Consider the following 24,962-nt stretch of genomic DNA (forward strand, 5'->3'; position numbering starts at 1 on the left):
ATGCGATAGCTCTCCCCCCTGAAGTTTTCAACTCTCAGACTTGTCCACACCGAGCCTCCAGCAATTTGTCAGTTACAGTGTAGGTTTTCCTACCCTGGCACTGGTTCCTATGGAGGTTTCTGCTCCACTGTTTTGTTTTGGTTTTTTTGTGTTTTTTTTTTTTTTAAAGTATACCTGAATTATACATTATTTAATTTTTATTTATTTATTTATTTTTGGCTGTGTTGGGTCTTCGCTTCTGTGCGAGGGCCCCCTCCAGTTGCGGCAAGCGGGGGCCACTCTTCATCGCGGTGCATGGGCCCCTCACTATCGCGGCCTCTCCCGTTGCGGAGCACAGGCTCCAGACGCGCAGGCTCAGTAATTGTGGCTCACGGGCCCAGTCGCTCCGCGGCATGTGGGATCCTCCCAGACCAGGGCTCGAACCCGTGTCCCCCGCACCGGCAGGCAGACCCCCCAACCACTGCGCCACCAGGGAAGCCCTATGTTTTGTTTTTAAATTAACTATATTTGAGTATAATTTATATACAATAAAATGTATCCATTTTAAGTAAACAGTTGCATGAGTGCTGACAAACATATATGCCTGTATAACCTCCACCCCTTTGTCTGGATTATTCAGCTTCCTCGATGGTCTAGCATGCAGCTGGGGCTGAGAACCACTGCTCTGTCATTCTCTGTGGCCAGCCAAGGGCTTGGGACTCCCAACTCTGAGGTTATTCACTTATTTCTGGGTCTTGGTTTCTTCACATGTCTTGCTCCTGGATGGAACCTCTGTGAGCACCATCCACCACAAGAGTACCTATTTGCTGATTCCTAATATTATAGAATCAGGCTCAAAGGGGACACAAAATTTACTTAAATGGTCACCTCAGCTATCTCTCACATATCTGTTGAGCCTGTAGCCATTCCCCATAGCTGGCTCCTCCCTCCGCATCTCTCGATTTTAGCCACCCTTGGACTGTAAGGACCTCTTTTCTCTCCCTGCCCATCTTCCCTGGGGAATGCAGCCACCTCTGCTCCCATCAGGGCGTGAGGAAGAGCCTGGCCTGGCCCCCTGTCTTCATCGTCCCTCACCTCCATTTCTCTAAGTTCTCCACATCATTTAAGTCCCAGTTCAAATCCCACCTCCACCACAAAGCCTTCCTCCCCCAGCTAGATTTTCTTTCTCTTACCTGTACCAGGCACTTGAGCACATAATCATGCTCCAGGTTCCCTTAGCACTCACCTTGCACTAGTTATTTCAAACAATCAAATTCCATTAAACAAATATGGAATCAGCTGAGGGCTTTCTTTGAAGAAGGCATAATGCTAGGTTCTGGGCAATACCAGAACTAAGACCCAAAACAGACATGGTTCCTGCCCTCACATGACAGACTCTAAACAAAAGTAATAAGCTTTACCCAAGGTGAGGGGGTTTCTGGGCGCTGGGGAGAACAAGCCAAGGGGATGTACTATTTCTGATGTACACATCTGTCTGTGCAAGAACACCATAGCTCCTGCAATACCAACAGGGTGGGGTTCACACTTCTCTGTACTTGCTGCAGCTCTCACACACCGAATTATCAAATGTTCATTGGCTGGACCTGAACTCACAGAACAGGTACTGTTGGACAGGTATGGGGTCATCACAGGGGGTAATTTAGCATCCTCCAACACCAGGCTTTTTTTTTTTTTTCATTTTCTCCTCTTTCCTTTCCTGCTCACCGTCTTTCCTTCCCTGTTCCTTGTCCCATTTCCAGGCTTCCCTGGCCTAATCCTGGACCAGCCTGGGGCCCAGGGGCATCCTGGTCATTGCTCAGCTGTGTACTCCCTTCCTCTTCATCACCCTTTATTTCTTAGCTCATCCCATGCAGAGAGAAACCGCAGCCCTAAACTAAGGTGGTCTACCTTGGCTACTCGTTAGAATCACCTGGAAAGCTGATGCTTAGCCCTCATCCACCCCTCAACCTAACTGATTGACTTGAGGTGAGGTCTTGGTAAGGATAGTCCTTCAAGTTCCCCAGGTGATTCAAATGTGCAGCCAGATTGAGAACCACTGGGACAGACTAAGGATTTCAAAGCCTTCCCCTTCTCAGCTGAGGGTGATGGTGCCTCCCCAAAGATAACCACAGAACTTGGCGTGGGCCAACAGAACAGTATCGCTCATGCTGGGGGTGGGCTAAGGACAGGCCTTTGTATCTCTAGCATCTCAGCTCCGGAATGGACGTCATGGCAAAGTTGAAGCCAGCTCCCCTGGAGAAGGCAGGGAGAAGAGAGTTTTATTAACAGAGGAATGCTGAGAGCAAGAAGGCAGACTGCCTGGTGCTCTCGGTGGGGTGGAGGGAAGATCAGAGGAGGTACGACCTGAGAAGTAGCTGGCACAGCATTATTTCTCAGTAAGTGTCAGCTTTCACACTGATACAGTGCTTTTATATTCAAATTATTTGCACAAGAAGGAACACCAAGTAAAATGAGTTCCATTTATCAGATTGGGAAGTAGAAGTTTAGAGAGATTAAGTAACCTTCCTGCCTTTGCATCCTCCACCCGACCCCATAGGCCAACTGACTGTGAAATCAACCCATGTAATGTCTAGGATGTCCGCACTCAAATGTGACTGCAAAGATGACTCGCCACAAAACCCTGAACAAGGTAAGTAACCTCTCTGAACTTCAGTTTTCTCACCCGTAAAGTGGAATCTATATAAAGGCTCCCATCCCCCCCCAGAGCCATTGTGAAGATTGAATGAGCTCCTTGCAAAGTACACACGGTGGGCTATTATTACAATAGCTCTGCACGAGCACTCCTCACCTGCCAGGTAATAACTGATTGACCTGTCTCGCTTCTCCTTACCTAAGCCCCCCAAAGGCCATTTTTCTCTAGTTTGTAAACTCCCTGTATTTTTAAAATTACTTTTTTAAAAGAATTATTATCACATATAAAAGGATATAGATGAATGGTTTAAAGAATAACACCTGGACTTCCCTGGTGGCGCAGTGGTTAAGAATCCTCCTGCCAATGCAGGGGACATGGGTTCGAGCCCTGGTCCGGGAAGATCCCACATGCCGCGGAGCAGCTAAGCCCGTGCACCACAACTACTGAGCCTGCGCTCTAGAGCCCGCGAGCCACAACTACTGAGCCCACGTGCCACAACTACTGAAGCCCGCGCGCCTAGAGCCCATGCTCCGCAACAAGAGAAGCCACTGCAGTGAGAAGCCCGCGCACCGCAACCAAGAGTAGCCCCCGCTCGCCACAACTAGAGAAAGCCCGTGCGCAGCAGTGAAGACCCAACTCAGCCAAAAATAAATAAATAAATAAATTTATCAAAAAAAGAATAACACCTGTGTGCCCATCAGTCTGACTAAGAAGTAGACATAATCAATTCCTTTGAAGCCCCTTGTGTCTCTGTCCAATCTCATTCCCATCTCTCTCCCCCAAAATAACCACCTTCCTGAACTGTTTCTTTGATCTTTTTTTTGAAGGTCAAAATCCTTAATTTTTGCCAATATGATGGTGGGAAAAACGGTATCTTTTTGTTGTTGTTGTTTTTTCCTTGATTCTCTTTTCACCAAAAACAGATTGAGTCCCAGCAACTATTTTTCATCTTTGTATCCCCAGAATATTGAACTTTACAGTATTCAATAAATATTGGATAAATGAAGAAATGTCCTAGCAGAACTAGAACCAGAGCTGGTTTTTTTAATTCTCATCTGCTTAACCTTGGGCAAGCTTCTCTAGTCCTCAGTCTCCTCATCTGTAAAAGGTGAGGACAGGTTCCATGCTCCCTGGGTCCCCTTCCAGCACAAATCTACAATTAACCCAGGAGCTGTCTCCTGGGGCTGGGACTTGGCATGCTGGAGAATGATGTCACAGCCTCCAACAGGTGTGTCCTGACCCACTTGTGGGCTTCACGTAGGTGACACAGGTGCCAGTACCAACCCCTTGAGTTCCCGGGGCAGCAGAACCCTAGGGCTGGCTGTCTCCAACCACAAATATGCTTATCTCTTTACCTCCATATGTGATGCAAATATCTTCTTCCGTCATTTTTGATGTGTGCCAAGAGGAAAAAGGTTGAGAAAAACGATATTAGACTTAGCTTGGTGGTGAGCGGGAGGCTGGATTTAGCCCATAAACCCAGGACAGTCTGGGGATTCTCTCTCTTCTCCATGTTGCCCCAGCTGCCCCACGATGGAGGTGCCCTATCAGTAGTTTCCGGGGTATAGAGCCACCTAGAAAGAGACGGAGGACTGAAATATCTTAATGCAAGAAGGGGAAAGGAAGACTTGGAGAAAGCGGTGGCTTCAAGGTCCCACCCCCTGTGCAGAGGAACCCTTGTCCCCCCAGGCCATCCCTGCAGCTGGGACAGAGGCAGGAATGTGTTCCCGAGAGCAGACCTGGAGGGCCGGGCCCCGGGCTCCCGGCGGGCAGCCCAGCCCCGCTGCCAGGCGGCCACAGCTGTTGGCGGGGAGTCCCCAGGTCTAAAATTAGCCTCCTGCTCTCCACCCAGGCAGCTCCACGCTCCCTCTGCCAGATGGGCCCTGCGGTGAGGTAATGGGAGCCTGGGAGCCTCAGGACAGCAAGGGGGCAGGGACCACAGCACAGAGCGAGCCCCGCTCCCCCCGCAGGGTCAGCCTTGGGCGGGGGGCCGGGAACAGGAGCAGCAGGGGCATGTGTGTGTGGCAGCTCAGCTTCTCCTCCGCGTCTGCACCTCTGGGTACACCCTGTCCTGTTCTGAGCTGGAGGCCCAGCAAGGAAAGCAACACACACTCTCCTGAGAGCTTAAATGTGCCAGGGCCTCGATCGGCCACCACGGCCTTGTGGGGTCAGGATCATCATTCCCATCACACAGAGACCATGGGGACGCTCGCCGAGTCAGCTGACCTGAGCCGGGGACCCTGGGAGGGAGGAGAATCCAGAAGTGCCCGCCCCCTTCTTTGGGAGGGGCATCTCCTCCGGGAGGGGCACCTTTTGAGGCAGAGCCCGAGCCCGTGGCTCCCTGACCCCCACCTCCAAGCCCCCCGGCTTCTGACGGTCTGGTCAGGAAGCCTGTGGCTGGAGCTGCGAAAATAAGAGGCCAATCCCGGGCAGCAGGCCTGCCTCTGAGGGCTGAGCACACAGAGGGCTGCCCAGGGGCAGGGAGGGACGGCGGGGAGGCTCGGGGCGGGGGGTGGGGGGGCTGCTCAGAAATGGAGAGGAGTAAGAGGGCTACAAGGAAGACGACCGTGGTCACCAGGGGCTGTGAAATGCCTGCAAGGTCACTGAGCCTCTCCAGCCAAAGGCTTCCGAGACCATCGCCCCAAAGACCATTACCCAGGGCTCATCCAGCCTCACCCCTCCCTCACCGACCCCACCTGGGGAGCCTATCCTCCTACTCCCAGGTGAGTGGGAGAGAATGCGGGAGGGGAAGGTGGGGGACGGCCACTGTCTCGCCAGTAGGAGCTGGACCCAGTGCCCACCTCCCACTTCTGCCTGCCTGGGAAGGCAGGGTCACACGGCTAGGAAGGGAGTAGAGACGGGCTCTGAATCCGGCACCTTCTCGCTTCCAATCTTCCTCCAGCCACCTCCAGCTCAGAATCCTCAGTGCTGATGCAAACGCCGCTTCCTCTGGGAACAATGTCAGAGCCAGAGAGCACCTCAAGGACCAAGGAGCGGAGCCCGCTCCCTTTGCAAATAAGGAAACTGAGGCCCACAGGGCAGAACTGACTTGCTCAAAGTCACAGAGCCAGTTCAGATCAGAACCAAGACTGGAACCCGGGTCCCCCGACTCCAGCCCAGGGTCCTTTCCCCTAACACTGCGCTGAAAAGAAAGCCCAGATGCTCTGGTTCTGTAACATGGCTTCTCCTCTCCCCCTTCTGCTAGGACAGGCCTCAGTCGATCATCCAGCTCACCAGTGACCTCCTGCTGCTTGGCCAAGCACGCCAGGCCTCCCTTCGGGACCTCTCACCCGCACCTGACACCACTGCTCATCTCTTCCTTAGCAGCACGACTCCTCCTCCACGTTTCCTTCACGGTTCATTCTGTCTCCCTCACTGGCTGGCTGTGGACAGCCAAAGGCCCCCGGAGGTGCAGCCCCTTCTGCTGAAGACCAGATGCCACATCCCACTCCCCCATTCCACCTCTGACAGCCCAGGGAACATCCATCAGCTGGTGGAGGGGAGGGCTCTGGGCAGGACAGGACAGTGACGCCCTTGAGGCACAGCCGTGAACCCAAAGGCCCTGAGCAGGAGCTGAGCTGCCCAGGGGAGAGTCTGGACCACAGACTGCAGCCCGCTGAGCTCCTGAGCCGTCCGCATCTCTCTCCTCTTCTGAGAGTCGGAACCCTCCAGTGGGTCTCACGGGTCTGTCTATGCCGGCACCTCTTGCCTGCCCTCTCTCATAAAGGAGCAGCCCTATCTGCTGTCTTCCCTGTGAATTCCAGGGTTCAGCACGCAAATGGTCCCCCACCCATAGGCTTTGGCCGAGGACACCCTCCCAGACAGGTGGAAATGACTAATCTTCCTTCGGGAAAAGGGGCAGCAGCAGCCTCTAATCCCAAAGTATGCCTGCAGCCTGACTGGCTCCAAGTTCCCGGGAAGAAGGTTCCACGTGAAACAAGGGCCACTGTTCTCCCCAGGCGTCCACTGCGTCCCTCACGTGACTGGTTCATGAAAGCCCTGCCAGCTGGGGAAAGTGCTCACCGCCCTGGGAGTTTCCAAACCTTCTCAGAGACATAAAGGAGCAGAAAAGTATAGAAAAACAACTCCTTCTTGAGAATTTTTTTTTCTTGGTTTTAGAAGAAACAACATTGGGGTTTTTTTCTGCCTTTCAGCCTTCCCGACGTCTAAATATACCAAGCGTAATCATTTATTGTACAAACCAAGTTATGTACAATGTATGTTTATCTTGCTAAACTAAGAGAAAACTACTTTGGATCTGTAAGGGGTGCCAAAAATATTTCATAGTTGTTTCCCTAAAAATATTACAGTATATTTTCATTTCCCAGAAATCAAACCCCCCCTAATTTTTATATCAACAAGTACCTTGGGCAGTTTATGCCCATTTCTTTTTCTCAAAGTGGTAAATATCAACTTCCAATTTAATAGCTCCTGGCTTCTGTAAATGTTTCCCTGCAACAGACAGGTGGTATTTCCTAAGTAATATAATTAAAGCTTCACTATTGTAGAATGTTACTTATGCAAATATTTTTCCAATTTTCATGCATCAGAGCAAAGTTGAATTCTTATTCAACATGCTAAATCAAGCTTTAATATTATTTTTTCCACCTCCTCTCTGAACTCTTCCAAACACGTTCTGAACCCACTTATTGCTGTCTACCTGCAATTTTTCTTCAATTTGTCATCCATTTCTTCTTTTACCCCCAAAAAGAATTGCCAGTTACAGACTTCCATAATTCTAATACTAGGATTATGAAAACATCAGCCCTCATCCGCTTGTATCCTTCTACAGAGAAGAAAGAAGATAACATTTTTCAAAATTTGTTACATATTTTCCTACCAAAGGGTTTCATGATTCACGTGCTCCTGGATTCTTCTGATTTAAAATCAACTTTGTCGGGCTTCCCTGGTGGCCCAGTAGTTAAGAATCTGCCTGCCAATGCAGGGGACGCGGGTTCGAGCCCTGGTCCGGGAAGATCCCACATGCCGCGGAGCAGCTAAGCCTGTGCACCACAACTACTGAGCCTGCGCTCTAGAGTCCGCGAGCCACAACTACTGAGCCCAGGTGCCGCAACTACTGAAGCCTGCGCGCCTAGAGCCCGTGCTCTGCAACAAGAGAAGCCACCACAATGAGAAGCCCACGCACCACAACAAAGAGTAGCCCCCGCTCGCCACAACTAGAGAAAGCCCACGTGCAGCAACGAAGACCCAACGCAGCCAAAATAAATTAAATAAATAAATAAATTTATTTTTTAAAAAAAATCAACTTTGTCGCAGTGAACACTGTGGTACATGTCTCTTTTTGAATTATGGTTTTCTCAGGGTATGTGCCTAGTAGTGGGATTGCTGGGTCGTATGGTAGTTCTATTTTTAGTTGTGTAAGGAACCTCCATACTGTTTTCCATAGTGGTTGTAAGCAATTATACTCCAATAAAGATCTATTAAATAAATAAATAAATAAATAAATAAATAAGAAAATAAAATCAACTTTGTCTATTCCTATTCCCCATCCCTCCTCAACTCAGGGAGGTAAGATAGGAAATCATAACTCCACGTGCTTTTTTTTTTTTTTTTTTAAGGTCTATGCTTCTTTAGCAGAATGGGCTCTGTTTTGAGGATGGGATGGTGCAAGGGACAAAGGGACCTGCTGGATGAGGACTGTCACGTCTTGGCTGCCCTTTGCAATATGAGAATTCAACGTCAACAAGAACTTCCTTGCAGGTGACCTTCAGCCATCAGTGCACTATCAATGCAGAGTGTCGCTGGAGAAATTTCAGAGAACCCACAGATCAGCCCAACAGCAGCTGAGTTGGACACATGATCCACCCCCAGCTAAATGGCAATAACTTCAGCTAGGTAACTGGCAAGATAAATAGATCTGAGAACCAGTCATATGCATACTTAGTACACATCAGGGAAAAAGGACCACATGAAACTCAGACATTAAAAGGAAGCTTCTCAGCAAACAAAAAGGGATGGTGAGAGCACTGCGTGGGCACTGGGAGTTCTGGGCCCAGCACTGCTTCCTGGGCAGGTGCTGAAAACACTCTCGGCCTTAAATCCTTCACTGGTAAAATCAGAAGGCTGGGCAAACATTGCACTTTAAGAGGCAACTCCAGTCAACTTGTAATGACAGCCTGGCGAGCTGTGTTGAGAAAAATTCTGAGTCTGCAACTGGGCTCAGGAAGAGAACTTCATGTTCTACTGGAGATGTCTGCCACTGACCCGGAATAAGAAATGCAGGTATTTTCCATCTCAGAATTTTAAAATCTCTGCGCTCCATTCCTATCCTCGGATTCTTTATGATATGTGAGAGAAAGCACCCAAAAACCAATCAAAAGAGAGACAAAGGGGCTTTACAAGCTGCTTAAGTGATAATCAATAATCATAGCTAACATTTATTAAACAGTATGTATCAGGGACTGTTCTAAGTACTTTATATGTGTTACTTCACTTAACTGTCATGATAAAACCCAGTGAGGTAGGTACTACTATTAATATTTCCATTTTATAGATAAGGAACCAGGACACATTGATGCTCAGTCACCTGCTCACAGATTTAAACTCAGGTAGTCTGACTTCAGAGACTTGCTCAGTCATACGCTAGGAAGGAAGGGAGGGAGGGAGGGAAGGAAGGAAGGGAGGGAGAGAAGAGAGGGAGGGAGGGAGAAAGGGAAGAGTAAAGACACCGGCAGGTGGCATGGAGGACACCACAGCAACCTCAGAAGTTAAGGCAGGAGGGCTGGCAGTGTCCACACAGGGGAAATGCAGGCCCAATGAAGCCTGTGCGGGCTGAATTCTAAGCTAACCACCTGCCCCATCCCAGGACTCCATCAGTGCTCGTGGCGGGGGGGCGGTGAACCAAACTGCCATGACCGGACACTTGGGAGCCACCTCTGGCTTCTCTGACAACCTAAGCTGGAGTTCACGAGACCAGCCCAGACGGAGGAGGCATCAAAGAAAATATCAGCTGTGAGTTTCAGATAGTTCAACAGACGTTCCAGAAAGGGTGAGGTCAGCTGGCACAGAAACAACGAGGAAGGCTTCAGGAAAGGGATGAGGCTGACAGGACGGGCAGGGGCACGAACGGCAGGCAGAAGGGTATCGTGAGCCTGCACAGAGCAGCAGTGAAGAGTTCGAGGAAGACCAGCCCGAGGGACAGGAGACCCCAGCTCCGGTTCCCCATGGCGAGAAGCGACCGTGACGCTACTGCTCTCCGGACAGTCACTCCTGGAGTTTATACACGCTCTTCTGCATCTTCTAGCAGCCGGGCTGCTTCCTGGCTCTTTGTCCCCCTCTCCACCACCGCAACTAGAGTAGAGGGATTTAATTGGGAGGATGTCCCCAAGTCAACCAAATTCTGAGAATTTACCATGTGCAGGTATCGGGCAAGGCACTCAGGCAGAGTTCTCAACTAGGGATCCACGGAGGGGTGTCAGGGGCCTGTGCACCTCCCCAGAATATTATGCAAAATATGAGGGGGGAGGCAAATTTCTGGGGAGAGGGTCGCCAGTTTCCTCATCAGATTCTTACAAGTGTACACAAGCCACAAAAGGTTAAAAATCTCTGCACCAGGGAGACCAAGGGGAAAGTGCCCAGGTCCGGCACTCAAGAAATGCAGTCTCGTGGGGGAAGACAAACAGAAATAACTCAGGCAAGGCAGTCTCTGATAAGTACCCTAACGGAGTACAAAAAAGCAGAGTGAGGGAGGCGGGGCAGAGGTTCATTCCAACGGGGATGCCCATAGGATGTGCTCCCCACACCCCAGTTTTGGAATCCAAGTTTGCAATAAAGGAAAAACAGACATTACAGTAAGTCCCCTACATATGAACCTTCAAGTTGCGAAATTTCAAAGATACAAACGTGCAGTCCATCAACGTCAGGCATGAGTGAAACTGCAGCTGGCCCTCCGTCTCCTATTGCTGACCATCCTTCAGCTCTACCGTCTCCCACCTCCTCTCCCTCCTCCAGTCAGTAACTCTTCCTGCCTGTTCACTCGATGCCAGCCTCCGTGTGCCAGCTGTTGTGCTGGACTACTGTATCTTTCAAGGGAATGTACTGTGAGATTAAAAGTGTTTTAATTTTTGGGTTTATTTGTTTTTATGTATTAGTTGTGTGAAAAGTACTATAAACCTATCACAGTACAGCACTATATAGCCAATTGTGTTAGTTGGGTACCTAGGCTAACTTTGTTGGATTTACGAACAAATCGGACTTATGGGACTCGTTCGTTTGTAGAGGACTTACTGTATTACTTCTCCCCAAGCCTAGACAGAGCCCCTGGCCAGCGCCCCTGGCTCAGGTACTCCCAGCAGGAAAGCCAGAGTCTGAGGCCAACCCTATCCCCCCAGAAGGAGGGGGAAGGAGGACACTCTTCCAGCACTATGGGAGGTGGCAGGAAGATACTCTTCCTGAAAACGAGCGCTGACCCTGGTCCACCCGTCCCCCCTCTGCCAGCTCCCATCCTCTGAATTCCTGGGGTGCTTGTGGCACTGACCCTCGGGAGCCCCTCACTCTCCCGGCCTCAATTCTCCCACCCTCCGTCCAAAAACTTTGTGCCATCACCTGTTTCATTCTCTCCCAAGACCTCACCGCCATCTGAAATTCTCATCTCTTTGTTGAAGTGTTCATTACCTGTCTTGTCCTCATGAAATGTAAGCTCCATGACAGCAAAGCCCTGAAGTGTCTGGTTCCCTTCTCCATCCCTAATACCTACAACACTGCCTAGCACGTACGCACACTCACTACATATTTGGTGAATGAGTGTCTGTCTCCTGTCCCTTTGTATGTATTCTCTTGAAGGACCAGCACGGCATCCAGGTCCCAGAGGAAAGTATAAGAAGAAACAGAGGCACTTTCTTCCCCAGAGACCACTTCTGAGATACTGGCTGTGCAAGGCGGCCCTTAATTTAAATGATCACGGCAGAGCGTAGCCAGAGGACCAGGTGTGAAACCCAGAACTTTAGTATCCTATCACCTTCTGCACCAACAATACTGCCAAAGTGTCACGTGTTTCTTTGACAGGTCTCAGCTTTCCTGTCACCCTCCTCAGCTAGGCACTCATCGCCCACACCTTAGGTCACTGCAGTGACCACCTAGGTGGCCTCTGTTGCCAAACCATCCTATGAACCTCCAGCAGCTTCATCTGCCAATAATCACTGTTCCTAGGACATAAAAGGTGTCCACGGACTTCCCTGCTGGTCCAGTGGTAAAGAATCCGCCTTCCAATGCAGGGGATGTGGGCTCGATCCCTGGTCGGGGAACTAAGATCCCACATGCCGCAGAGCCACTAAGCCCACCTGCCACAACTACTGAGCTCGCGCGCCTCACGAGAGAGCCCACGTGCCGCAAACTACAGAGCCCACACTCTCTGGAGCCCGTGCGCCACAACAAGAGAGAAGCCCAGGTGCTGCAACGAAGACCCCGCGAGCTGCAACTAAAGACCCGACACAGCCAAAAAATAATAATAAATTTTAAAATAAATAAAGAAAGAACTGCTTTAAAAAAAAAGAAAAAAGAAAAAAAGGTGTCCAGTAAGTGTCTGAAGAATTAAAGCATGAATCCGTGGATGAAAATAAGAAACACTGCCTTCATCATATCAAATCCCTGCTTTCAAAAATCTATGTTGCAATACAACAAACTAGTGAATATAACAAAAAAGAAATAGACTCCCAGATAAAGAGAACAACCTAGTGGCTACCTGTTGGGAGAGGGAAGGGGGGAGGGGCAATAAAGGGGTAGGAAGTTAACAGATACAAACTACTATGTATAATATAAATCAGCTACAATGATATATAGTACAACACGGGGAATACAGTCAATATTTTATAATAACTATGAATGGAGTATAGCCTTTAAGAATTGTGAATCACAACAGACTCACAGACTTAGAGAACAGACTTAAGGTACCAGGGGGGAAAAGGTGGGGCGGAGGGATAGTTAGGAAGTTTGGGATTGACATGTACACACGGCTATATTTAAAATGGATAACCAACAGGGACCTACTGTATAGCACAGGGAACTCTGCTCAATATTCTGTAGCAACCTAACTGGGAAAAGAACTGGAAAAAGAACAGATACATGTATATGTATAACTGAATCACTGTTGTACACCTGAAACTAATACAACATTGTTAAATCAACTATACTCCAATATGAAATAAAAAGTTTAAAAAATTGTGAATCATTATATTGTACACCTGTAACTTATATAATATTGTACATCAACTGTACTTCAATTAAAAAAAAGAAATTAAAAAAATTCTATATTGCTCTCTACCAAGTCCAAACGCCCAGCACCCTGGCCCTGAAGACTCTGCAATCACGTCACAAACAACCACCCTTCCAGTTTCATCTCCTTCACACTGTGGGAGCCTCTGCCCTCAGGATCTGAGTTCCCTAAACTTTTAGTTAGCTTATGCTAGACACCCCCTCCAATGGAAATAGCCACCTTTGCTTAGACACACACACACACACACACACACACACACACACACACACCCCAATAACAACAGACTCCTGGAGCTGGAGGAGGTCTTAAAAATTCAAGCCATAATATGTATATGTATAGCTGATTCATTTTATTATAAAGCAGAAACTAACACACCATTGTAAAGCAATTACACTCCAATAAAGATGTTAAAAAATAAATAAAAAATAAAAATAAAAAACTTCAAGCCAGAGCTTTTCCTTTGGGGAAATACAGCAGAACACTAAGAAATGCTGCATAAAATTTGACAAACTTCTTATTTACATAGCTAAGGGCTCCATAAAGTAAGGGCAATCTCCAGGGGCCAAAAAATGAAGATGTGAACATTGGTGCAGCTCTAGATAACATACTAGGCAAAATTAATTTTAGAGTATTAAAAACAGAACAATTTTTAAGAAGGAACCAAATCTGAAGTAGAACCAAGTAAAACTTACAGATATGAAAAATACAGTCATTGAATCAAAAGAAAAAATGGGGTAGATGCCTCTGTCTCAATGTCCCTCCCTAATTTTCTACCCCTTCTTTGTGCCTATGCAGCTTGCCTGCCTTCTGTTGCTGGAAGTTGTTCACCTGAGATGTGCTCTCAGCCTCTCCCTTTTCCCAGCCCTCTGCTCAGCTGAAATAAAGAAGAACCAGGAACTGAGAATTCACCCCGACACTCTGTGCCTGGCTCCTGGGGAAGCCTCCCAAGTCCTCACCGCACCCCCCCGCCCCGAATCTTTGGCTAAGAAGTGGTGGTGAGAGGTCCAGAGATCAGCTGGCGGGCGAGGGGGCTGTGCATGTGCACAGGCCTGCACACATCCATTTGGACCCCGGTTGGCAGGAAGGGTGGAAAGGAGAGGATCAGGGGATTTGTAAGAAGATCTCAGCAGAGAGGCCTTTAATCTTTGAAGCAACTGCTTGAATGGAGGCCACATTGTCAGGGATGACCTTGGAGGCCAAATAGCCAGAAGCTCTGGGATAACTGCCACCCCTCCGCCAGGCAACTGAGTCTTGAAAGACCGGAGCCCAAAGTCCAAATATGGACTGGCCCCTTGGCCCCTTTGTGACACGGTAGTGGCTCCAAACCAGACCCGGAAACAAGCATCCCATTGAATGGAAGACTGCGAAACTGAAGCCCTCAAAAGAAACAGGACCTGTGCAAGCACCCTCGACGAGTCAGCTTCAGAGCTTGGATTAAAACAGAGATAAAGCCCAGTGTTCCTGCCTCTGAGTCCCGGAAGTCCTCCGAGCACACTCAGGGACACGCAGTAGAGCGACAGGCTACGTTGCCCAACTGCTGAACTTTGGTGCCCTGGCCCGTCACCAAATGGCTCTCATTCTCCACAAAACCCTTGACTTCTAACCCACCCCTCCCCATCAGTGCAGATCTGTGTCTGGGGTGCAGACAGAAAGATGGAGGATGGAAAAGAGACTGGTGGCAGAATGTGAGTGTGGTGGCAGGTGCGGGAGTGGATGGCCTGGAGACGGCGGAGGGACCGGGCACAGCTGTGTCATGGGCCAAGAAGCTGGAGAGACAGTGGCAAGAGGGCCGGCTGAGGAATACATCTCCATACTCCTGTCTGCCAGCCTTTTTCCTACCAGATTGTAAACTCTGAAGGGGAAGAGATGGGAGCCAACTCACTCCTGGCTCCCGACATGTGCTAGGCTTATGTTCAGTCTAACTGGGCACTTCACATGTGCAAGGCTGGCTAAATCTTATCGAACGAATCATAAGAAAAGCTCCACAGGGAGGTCATATAACCCCATTACCCAGATGAAGCATCTGAGGCTTGAAAAGGAATAAGTACTTTATACAAAGTCCTGCAGCTGGTGAGAAATAAAGCTTGGATTTGAACCCTGCTCTGTCTTTAAATTCCATAAGTTTTTCCAGGAGTCATCAATGCTTTTTATCCCACTCAGTCCCTCACAAAAAAGTAAATGCTCCATAAACATTTTACTTAAGTTTTAAACTAAATCACCTCTGCAGCCATTCAAGATTTGCAAAATAAAAAAGAATTGAAAACTACACATCACTCAATTTCCTGGGCATTTATACAGGCGTACCTTGCTTTACTGCACTTCGCAGATATTGGATTTTTTTTTTTTAATTCAAACAGAAAGTCACAAAAATTATAATTATCCTCATCACATGGTTCACTCAGTCCCATGTGATTAATTTTTTTTTCATCTTGATCTTTTGTTAGCACTTTTATGAATTCATCAGTTTTCCATTAGAGTTCTGAAAATGCTTATTCATTCAGTTCAGCAGTATAGTCAGTTACCAGAAACCTGTGCTTGTCAGAGACTTTTCCATGAATTCCTTGAAGGTGAAACCCTTTTATAGGAACACTTTTGCAAAAGCATCAGAGTACACCCAGAACTGTCTATAAATGACAAAAGACTTAAAAATGACCATGGCTAAAGATTTGATGAAAGTTCATAATAATGCAATTGACAAGGAAATTTAGTTATTTCTGATACACATTTTAAAATAATAACTAGAATTATGACTTATAACATTATACCAGAACATATAAGATTTTTAGGAATTTCCTGTAATGTCTGAAACATTTATATTAACATATTTCCATACAAATAACCCAAAGAAAGTTTAGTATTAGTTTCTCTTTTAATTTTTTAATTTAATTTTATTTATTTTTTTATACAGCAGGTTCTTCTTAGTCATCAATTTTATACACATCAGTGTATACGTGTCAATCCTAATCGCCCAATTCAGATACTGGATTTTCTACAAACTGAAGGTTTGTGGCAACCCTGCGTTGAGTGTCAAGCAAGTCTATCGGCACCATTTTTCCAACAGCCTTTGCTCAGTTCGTGTCTCTGTGTCACATTTTGGTAATTCCCACAGTATTTCAAATTTTTTCATTATTATTCTCTTTGTTATGGTGATCTGTGATCCGTGATCGCTGATGTTACTTACTTTTTTTAATGATGTTACTATTACAAAAAGATTATGACGCACTGAAGGCTCAGATGATGGTTAGCATTTTTTTAACCAATAAATTATTTTTTCCCCGAATTGGAACCAATAAAGTATTTTTGAATGAAGGTATGTAGATTTTTTTTTTTTAGACATAATGCTACTGCACACTCAACTGACTACAGTATAGTGTAAACATAACTGTTATATGCACTGGGAAACCAAAACATTTGTGTGACCCTCTTGCAATATTCACTTTATTGTGGAGGTCTGGAACTGAACCCACAGTATCTCCCAGGTCTGCCTCTATAAAATCCATGGTTTGTCTGGAATATCATTTCTCTATTCCCACCCCCACCTTTCCTTCTCCTTTTCCCACCTTGGGCCCTCTTCCCAGGTCTTGGTGCCATAAAGCACAATTCCACCTGCAATGGCTTATGGGATCTTTGTTCCCCGACCAGGGATCGAACCTGGGCCCTGGCAGTGAAAGCGCCGAGTCCTAACCAGGGAATTCCCAAAAACACAGTTTAAAAGAAGAGAAGAAATGGGTAGGAGGCAGATAACACCTCTTCCCCTGGCCTGTTTTCTCATCTGTTAGTAAAGGGGCTGGACGGCTGATGTTTGTGAGCTTCTGCATCCAGAAGCCACAGCTCTTCACACCCCTGGTGCCCCCACAGGCCTGGGGAGGTTAGAAGCCCAAAGGACAAACTTGAGGTTCCTGGTCTTCCTGGCCAGTCCCCTCGGTTGTTTTATTAGTATTGTAAGGGGTGCCCCAAGCTTTATTAAATTCTCCTTACATTTACGTCATTGTTTCCAATGACAGTGGCTCAGGCCCCAGCATGTCAGTAAATTCCAAGCTTTTGATGTCCGCGTCACACATAAGGAGGTGAGAATTTATTTTTGAATGTCATTCAATTTTTCAATCCCTAAATAAACTAAAAACAAAAAAATCAGGAAAATAATAATTCATGTTTTGGGGGGTTTTTAATCTAGAATTCTTTCCAGAATCCAGCATCTGGTTATCACAGCTATTATACTTTATTTTTTCTTTTCAAGAATCTCTAGGTCAGAGTAGTGGGATTATAGGTGACTGTTAGTTTCTTCTTCATACTTTTATATATACCATAGCACTTTTATTGATTTCTTTATGCCTTGATTTGGTCCAGAAAAAGTTAAAGCGGCAAGTACCACAGAATATAAGATGACATAAACTAATAGTAGTTGTGGGAAAAAAAGAAAAAGATAGAGGAATAAAATTGGTACCAAAGTGGAAATCATAAAATCTTTTACACTTTTTTCCAAATGAACCAAAAAATGAATTCTAAAGCTTTCTAGTAACCAACACAAATGGAGAAACCTGAGTGGTTATATAATTTACATGGGCAATAAAAATGAAAACAAACGGATTGCTCAAGAGAGCAGAGCTAGTTCTAATATCAAGATCAGAAGAAATGTTCTCATCACAAGAAAAAAAATTGTAATTATGTGTGATGATGGATGTTAACTAAACTTATCGTGGTGATCATTTTGCAATGTATACATATGTCACATCATTATGTTGTACACTTTAATATGTCAATTATATCTCTAAAACTGGAAAAAAAAATAAAGACCAGAAGAAACATTTCTGGAAGGTTCTCAAACACAGGATAAGCAATGACTCTCAATCCCATCCTTGGAGAATTTCACAGGGCTATATCTCATAGCACTTAGGTCCTGGGTCTTGCCCCTCCTTAAGTTATTGGATCAGTTGTACTAGGTGCCTAACGCACAAAAAGGTAATTTTATAGGGGTTAATGTGGTCCAGATACACAGCCATTATCTGGCATAATGAACATGTGTTGTTTTATAATCATAAATAAATATTATTTTAAAATAAATCACATACTGTGTGATTCCATTTCCATAAAGTATAAAAATAGACTGTATTAATCTATGTTTATGGTAGTGACAGAAATCGCTGGTACCATTCTGTTTCTTCATCGGGGTGTTCGTTACAAGGGTATGCTCAGTTTGTGGGGATTCATCAAGCTGTACCCTTACATGTGCACTTTTCTGTACATATAACATACTCCCATGGGAATTTCCTGGTGGTCCAGTGGTTAGGATTCTGGGCTTTCAATGCCAGGGGCCCAGGTTCGATCCCTAGTCAGGGAAGTGAGATCCCACAAGCCACGTGGGGCGGCCAAAAAAAAAAAACCAAACCAAACAAGAAAACCCAACAAACAAAAAAAGGTACTTCCATGAAAAGTAAAACAAAACAAAACAAAAAAAACAGGGACCACATGGATAATTTGTATGCTTATTTTCTAAAAGAGTTGGTCAATGGTATAAAAATTTTAAAGTTTAGCATAAGAAGTAAATTACATACTAAAATATCACAGAGATTAAAAATAATATTCATTTTTGCTCATCTCATGGATACTTCTAACACTGAAAGCAGTGCTTGTTGGAACCTAAGAGTCTGTAAAAATTTAATCTATCCGTCATGCTTTGCTCAAATTATAACATATTCAGCCCAGTACCCTTTATATATACCCCATCCAAACTACTCTCACCCCTTCCAGTAGTACTTTTTATATCAGGTAACATAGAAATCTATTAATTGTGGATCACAAGGTCAAAGGAGGGTTGTCTGAAAGCTCAGAACGTATGCTTGGCCTAGCTGAGACCTCATCATCCTCGGATAGAAGGAAGGTGCTCGTGGAAATTAAAAGGGTAGGATCTGAGAGCGGTGGAACCCGGTAGAGAAGCAGACAGTCAGCGGCCAACTCCAAGAACAGCCTCCAGGCCCCCTTCCAAAGCAAACTCTGCTCTGGCGGCTGCTCTGCTCTGCTCCATAAAGCCCAGGCCAGGCTCCGGGGCCTGGAAAACTACTGCAGTGCGCCACCAGCCACTCCTAAAGCCAGCACAGAAGTGGCTGCTTCAAAGGCCTCGTGCTGCAAAGCAGTCAGAACCGTGCGGGGCATCTGGACACCTCCCAGGACAGGGGCGGCCGGCAGCCCAATCACTACCGAGCAGGAGATCGGGGCCTCAGCCCACACGAGGGTCCCTGGATGACAGCAGGATAGCAGGGCCGGCTGTGCTGCTGGGATTCTGCGGCCACGTCAGAAAGGACTAGAGAGACCAGGAAAGGAGAGGCCAAGGCTGGGCGAGGGCCCCTGTCCTCACACCCTGTGGTCCTGGTGCAGACGGCGCTGGTCCAAAGGAAACACACTTTTAATAGGAAAAGCATTGATGGCTTAATTCTTATCCTTTGCATTTGTGTTTAAAGGCTATTGCTGTTTAGATGTATTATGGTATGAGGAACAAGAATTCCTAGGTTCTATTCTTGGATCCATCACTGATAAGCAAAGTTATCTGCCAGTGGAAAATATCAGGTGCTTGGAAATTCAGAGCTTACCATCCATAACCAGAAGGTATTTGAGTGCCTAATATTTGCCCTGAATTGAATACTGACTTGAAGTTCCATGCAGCAGCCGGGTGGCCAGAATGGCAGCATAAAGAGAGGTAAGTAGGACAGAGGAAAAGGAGCCAGAGGCTCCATGGGAAAGAGGGGCAGCCCAGCCAGGGCGACATGCGACAGGGTCCCGGGCCCAAGGGGCCCACGAAGCAGCTGTGCTTCCCTCCACACTTGCCTCTGCTCTGAGGCTCAGCTCTAAGCCACAGCCTTCCCGCTCTGCCCACACATCTGTCTCATCTGTTTTTCCCTCTCTCCTGGCCTGCGTCTCAGATTACTGTTCTGCCCTGAGTTACCTCTGTCACTGGAGGGTTTGTCTCCCTTCCAAATCGGAATGTCTGTGGTGACCCCGGAAGCCGCAGGGCCCGCCTGACATCTGTGGCTGTGCCACCTCAGCCCACTCAGAGTCACTCAGGAATCGCAGGGGCCAGCCGGACAGATGTGTTATAGGTTTCAGACTTGGAAACACCTTGGGGTTTAGCAGGTACACTGGACACTTAAATGGGAACATTGCAGACCCAGCCTTGTGAGATGTGGAAAGAGGCTGGTGTGCACCACCACTCGGCCCTGGCTCTGTGCCCAGCTGTGATCGCTTGGTTCCAGCACCAAGTTGGTCTCAGCAGTAGGTCAATTATAGAGCAAAGAACCTAGAAACCATTTTAGTCCAGACCTCTGCCCTCAGGCAGGACGTAGCTAATCCAGTATGAACAAATGGGTATAGCTCGTTAAAAGCTGCCAGGACGGGGTCTTTAACTTCCAATAATAGTCTGTGCCCGGGGTTGCTTTCAGCCAGTATATACCGGTACACCTGTGCCAGTTCTCAAAATACTGGAACACTTATGAATGTGTTGGTATATAGTGACTGCCCCAGGCCCTCTGAATGTCCCACTAGAGCCCTGATCTGTCCTCAGGAAAACTCCATGACCCAGCAGCTAAAGACTAATGCCAGCCACAGCAAGGAACCTTCCACCCCATCCCAGCACCACCACCCATACCAAAGTACAGTATGGTTAAACAGTTTTACTATTTCCCTACCCATTCTACAACACTACCTTATTCTAAAACTTTCGACTGCTTTCTCTTATCTACTGAATAAATGCCACACTTTAAGGTTGTTATTCAAAGTCTTTCATACTATGGCACCATCCCCTATCCTCCTTCACACCCTCTGTTTCACCAAACCCAGATGCTCAACATTTCCAAACACTAACTTTTCCTTGACTATTGGTCTTGGCTTCTGCTGCTCTCTCTACCTGGAATAGCTTTCTCTTTCTGCGTCCGCTAAAGTCTTACCAACTCCTCAAGATCTCCTGAAATGTCACCACTTCCATGAAATATTAGTTGAAAGAGCCGTGTCCCACTTCCAGAAGTGTCACAGCAACGTGCAGGTTCTACCTCTGTAAAACTTAACGGTTGTCTCCTATTACGATTATTCTCACATACGCACCTGAACTCCCCTCCTAGAGGGAAAGCTGTGAGAGGCAGAAACCGTAACAGAATCATCACCACATCTAAGTGACCAAGCACTATGCCCTGCTCGAGCTATGTGCTAAACAAATATTTGTTTAAATGCGTGAGTATGAAGCCCGCGCGCCTAGAGCCTGTGCTCCGCAGCAAGAGAAGCCACCGCAATGAGAAGCCCGCGCACCGCAACTAGAGAAAGCCCGCACGCAGCAACAAAGACCCAACGCAGCCAAAAATAAATAAATGAATAAATTTATAAAAAATAATAATAAATAAATAAATAAGTGCGTGAGTGAGTAAACAGCTCTCATTCTTTTGTCCAAGGGACCCATTCTTCTATCCGTGAACAGTTTCGGTGGCTTCTCCCTGAAGTTACTCCAAACGTGGTTGTATCTTTTTCTACAGATGGAGCCCAAATTGCATATCACCCATCTCAAACTACGGGGTTATTCCATAAGAAGCAGGAAGCACGCTCCCTGTCATTACTTGACCACCCTGGAGTGTGTAACTACCAGCTCTCCATACACCTCTCCCAGCACCAGATCAGGGCGGCAGTCACACAGGGACAGGCAAATGAAAGGTTCTTGGTAACGGAGGCTGGCCTTACAGATGACAGGAAGGCTGGTGGTGGAGTGAGCTGGCAGGGGCTGCTAGAGAGAGGCAGGGTGGCTTGCTGGGAAGCAGAGCCAAGCTGGGGCTCTGGTTGCTGCTGTATGCCAGGGTGTTTGGGAGGGAAGGCTAGCAACCCTCTTCTTACCGCTCTGCTTTCTAATCCCTCCTTCCCCACTCTCCCTCCAGAGGAATGGCTGGGACTAAGACCTATAAGACAAGACAGGACTTTGATGCATGATGTCTGAGCTTCTTAAAAACAAAGGATGGGGGACCAGGAGCCAGAAAGCACAGCCACTGTCTAAATCTCATTCCAAAAGGAAATCAAGGAAAGAGTAGAATACGATGGGACAGCCCGGCATGACAAGCCACCCTGACAGCAGGTGGGCTTCAGGGTTCTAGGAAGCTGAGAAGAGGATACGAGGGATCCATCAGTGCCCAGGCTTGGACCCCCGTTAAAAACAACAGTTAGGGAAACGGAAAGTCAATTCTGGACTAGGAAGCTGAGAACATTCTTCTGGAGAAGGGTCAGTTTGGAAAAGGAAACAAAGAATAAGGAAACCCAGTCAGAAAGTGAAGATTCATCTAGAAGGGAAAAGAAACTGACCCAGGAATTGATGGCTAAGGATGAGACAGCCAACAGGAGACAGAGGTTGGGAGCCAGGTGTGAGATGATGATTATGGCAAACTGCTTCCGGTCTCTGAGGAGAAGGCTCCCCTGGGGTAAAGGAAAAGTTTGTGCTGGAGGGTGAGGGAGGCGGATGGGAGGCCATTCATTTCAGGGTCACACAGCAACTGCTTTGCTCTCTGGGTTTGTGTTTTTTTTTTTGGCCATGCCGCAGCATGCGGGATCTTAGTTCCCTGACCACGAATGGAACCCGTGCCCCCTGCAGTGGAAACGTGGAGTCCTAACCACTGGACCGCCCGGGAAGTCCCTCCTCTCTGGTTTTAATCTGTGCAGAGGACTCCACTGGCTACCAGGTTAACAAGATGGTGGCCAAGGAGGAGAGAAGGGAGATCCCTCCCAGGGCCTCCCATCCACCCACACTCCACCTGGGCTCATCCACGTGGGACCCTCTGAGTGGCCATGGTATGGAAGAGTAGATACACTCTGTCTTTCAGAGGAGCGAGCAAGGCTTGGGGAGCTGAGGGAAGGCAGACTGGTCTTCAGAAGGAAGAACTCTCCTACTTGAGACCTGTGGACCTGACTTGGGAAGACCCTTCCTCGTGGTGTGCTGGGCTCCCTGACCCTGGAAATGCTCAGGCGGGGAGATCACACAATCGTAGTGTCCACATTGAAAGGGACCAACTCCCTCCTTCTACCTGAGAAGCTGCCATCTGCGCCTGGATTTCCCAACTAGTTAGCGTCAGAACCAGGAATGGAAGCCCAGTCTCCTAACACACAGCCAGAAATATTTCAGCAGCCACAGAGTGAGAGGTTCTGCCATAAATACCCATCTCTGTCCTGAACCAGCTCAACTACTGACCCTAGTAATTCCCTGTCTTTGGCCACAAGAGGAGGCAAAGCACCACACCCAGCCCCGGGCAGAACAGCTGACACAAGAACTTAGAGCATCTTCTCACCAGAGTTTCATCAGTCGTCCCTTAGGTTTCCTGAAAGGGGGAATGTTTATAATTCCATACGTTGTCTGGAATTATAAGCCTCCACCCTTCAGGCTTGGGAAGGGCACCTAGTAGTTCTGGGAGTTTCTCTTTTTTCCAACTATTGCAGCGACCTTTTACACAGTGCCTGACACTTGGGAGGTTTTACTTCACTCCGTCAGTAGTAAACTGAAAATCACCTCGGACAGGCATGCCTGTTGAAGTAAAAAGAGAAAGAGAGGATCCCCTCCGTTCTCCTAGGAGGAAACTGAGGCACAGAAAACTTAAGTGGCTCTGGCTCCGTGGAAAAAGAGAAGCAGGAATCTACCCACTGCCCGGTCCACTGAGCTGCCCTGAGCAGGGTCGGGGGGTTCAGCTCATTCCGCAGGGTTCCCGAGGGGGGGCTGCAGACAACCCGGTGGGGGGCGGGGGTGGCCAGGACCAGGAGAGGGGACCGCTCGAGGGAGGTGGGAGACTTGAAGGAAGAGGAAGGGGCTGGGAGGGGAGTGGCCTGTGGGAAGAGGGGGAGGCGAGTGGCTCACGGCGGTATCGTTAAAATAAAGGACCCCCCCCCACCCCGAAAACGCCGCAGGGGAGCAAACGGAGCGAGCCACGGAGAAGGCGGGTAGCAAAGTTTGGGCCGCGCAGACCGGAGCGAGCGGCCTGGTGGAGGCGGCCGAGGGCGCCCCAGACACGGACCTCAGCCCGCGTGGACGCGTTTCTCTGGCACCGGGTCTGCGAGCCCAGCGCGGCCAGGGGTGGCCCCGAGGCTCCCCCGGCTTCCCTCTCGCGGGGCGCCCGGCTCCTGGAGACCCAGCGAGGTGGAGACCGGGTCTGAGATGGGAGGCGGGTCCCCCCGACGCGGGAGCCGCCGGCCCTGCCCCCTCCCTGCTGCGCGCCTGCCGCGGCCCCGGCGCTACTCACTCCGGTTCAGGGGGTTCCCGCCGACCTGGGCCGACGCCGTCAGTTCCAGATAAAGAGTCCAGAGCCCCACGGACACCACGGCGAGCAGCAGCAGCAGCCGGAAGCGCCTCCGCAGCAGCTTGACCGGGCGCAGGAGCAGCAGCAGCCGCCGCGCGGCCCGGGGGCCCCCCATGGCGCTGCGCCCCCCGGCCCGGCCCCAGCGTCTCTCAGCGCCGCGCCCCGGTCGCCCGCCCCGGCCGCCCCGCCGCGGGGCGCCGGCTCATGCTCCTCCTGAGGCCCCGCCGGCTCCTGCCCACACCCGGACGCGGGCTCGCTGCCGGCCGCCCCGCCGCTCCTCACTCGCCGCCCGCTCTCGGGCTGCCCACGAGGAGGCTACCCAGGTGCGCCGCCCCGCCCCGCGCCCCGCCCCGCCCCCTCCCGCGCCGCCCCGCCCCCTCCCGCGCCGCCCGCGCCGCCGCCCGCCGCCCACCTGCCCCGCCCCCGCCCCGGCCCCGCCCCCGCGGCACAGGTGGGCCCCGCCCCCGAGCGGGGCCGGGAAGGCGACGGCCGCTCGGGCCTCGCTGGTCGCTCCCCGGCGCCTCCGCCAGCCGGGGGTGCGTGGGGCAGGTATGATCTGCACTCTGCTCCCCGAGCACGAGTGAGGTCGAAGCTTTGTAGACGCGGGGCGCGGGGCGGGGGTAGTGTTGGGGAGGCTGCGGCTTGGGGCGTTTCGTGGCCCGCAGCGACCCTACTCCTGCCTTAGAGTAGGCATCGGAGCTGGGGAGCCGTGGCGCCTCAATTCAGCCGCGGTCTCCTCTCCCAACCACATCTCCAAGAAACCCTGGGAAAGTTATACGGCCCCCAGGGTGAACCCAAGTAG

At 49.0% G+C, this 24,962-nt stretch overlaps 1 protein-coding gene across 1 annotated transcript in view; it reads right to left on the bottom strand.

Annotated features, from left to right (window-relative positions):
• Window positions 1-24,275, bottom strand: part of B4GALNT3 (beta-1,4-N-acetyl-galactosaminyltransferase 3) — a 94,154-nt gene extending 69,879 nt beyond the window's left edge. The window contains exon 1 of the mRNA XM_068561838.1: window positions 24,104-24,275. Coding sequence (XP_068417939.1) covers window positions 24,104-24,275 — 172 coding nt within the window. The remainder of the gene's footprint in view (window positions 1-24,103) is intronic.
• Window positions 24,276-24,962: the final 687 nt, after the last annotated feature.

The sequence above is a fragment of the Eschrichtius robustus genome, chromosome 13 (assembly GCF_028021215.1).
Source record: "Eschrichtius robustus isolate mEscRob2 chromosome 13, mEscRob2.pri, whole genome shotgun sequence".
Classification (NCBI taxonomy): Eukaryota; Metazoa; Chordata; class Mammalia; order Artiodactyla; family Eschrichtiidae; genus Eschrichtius; species Eschrichtius robustus.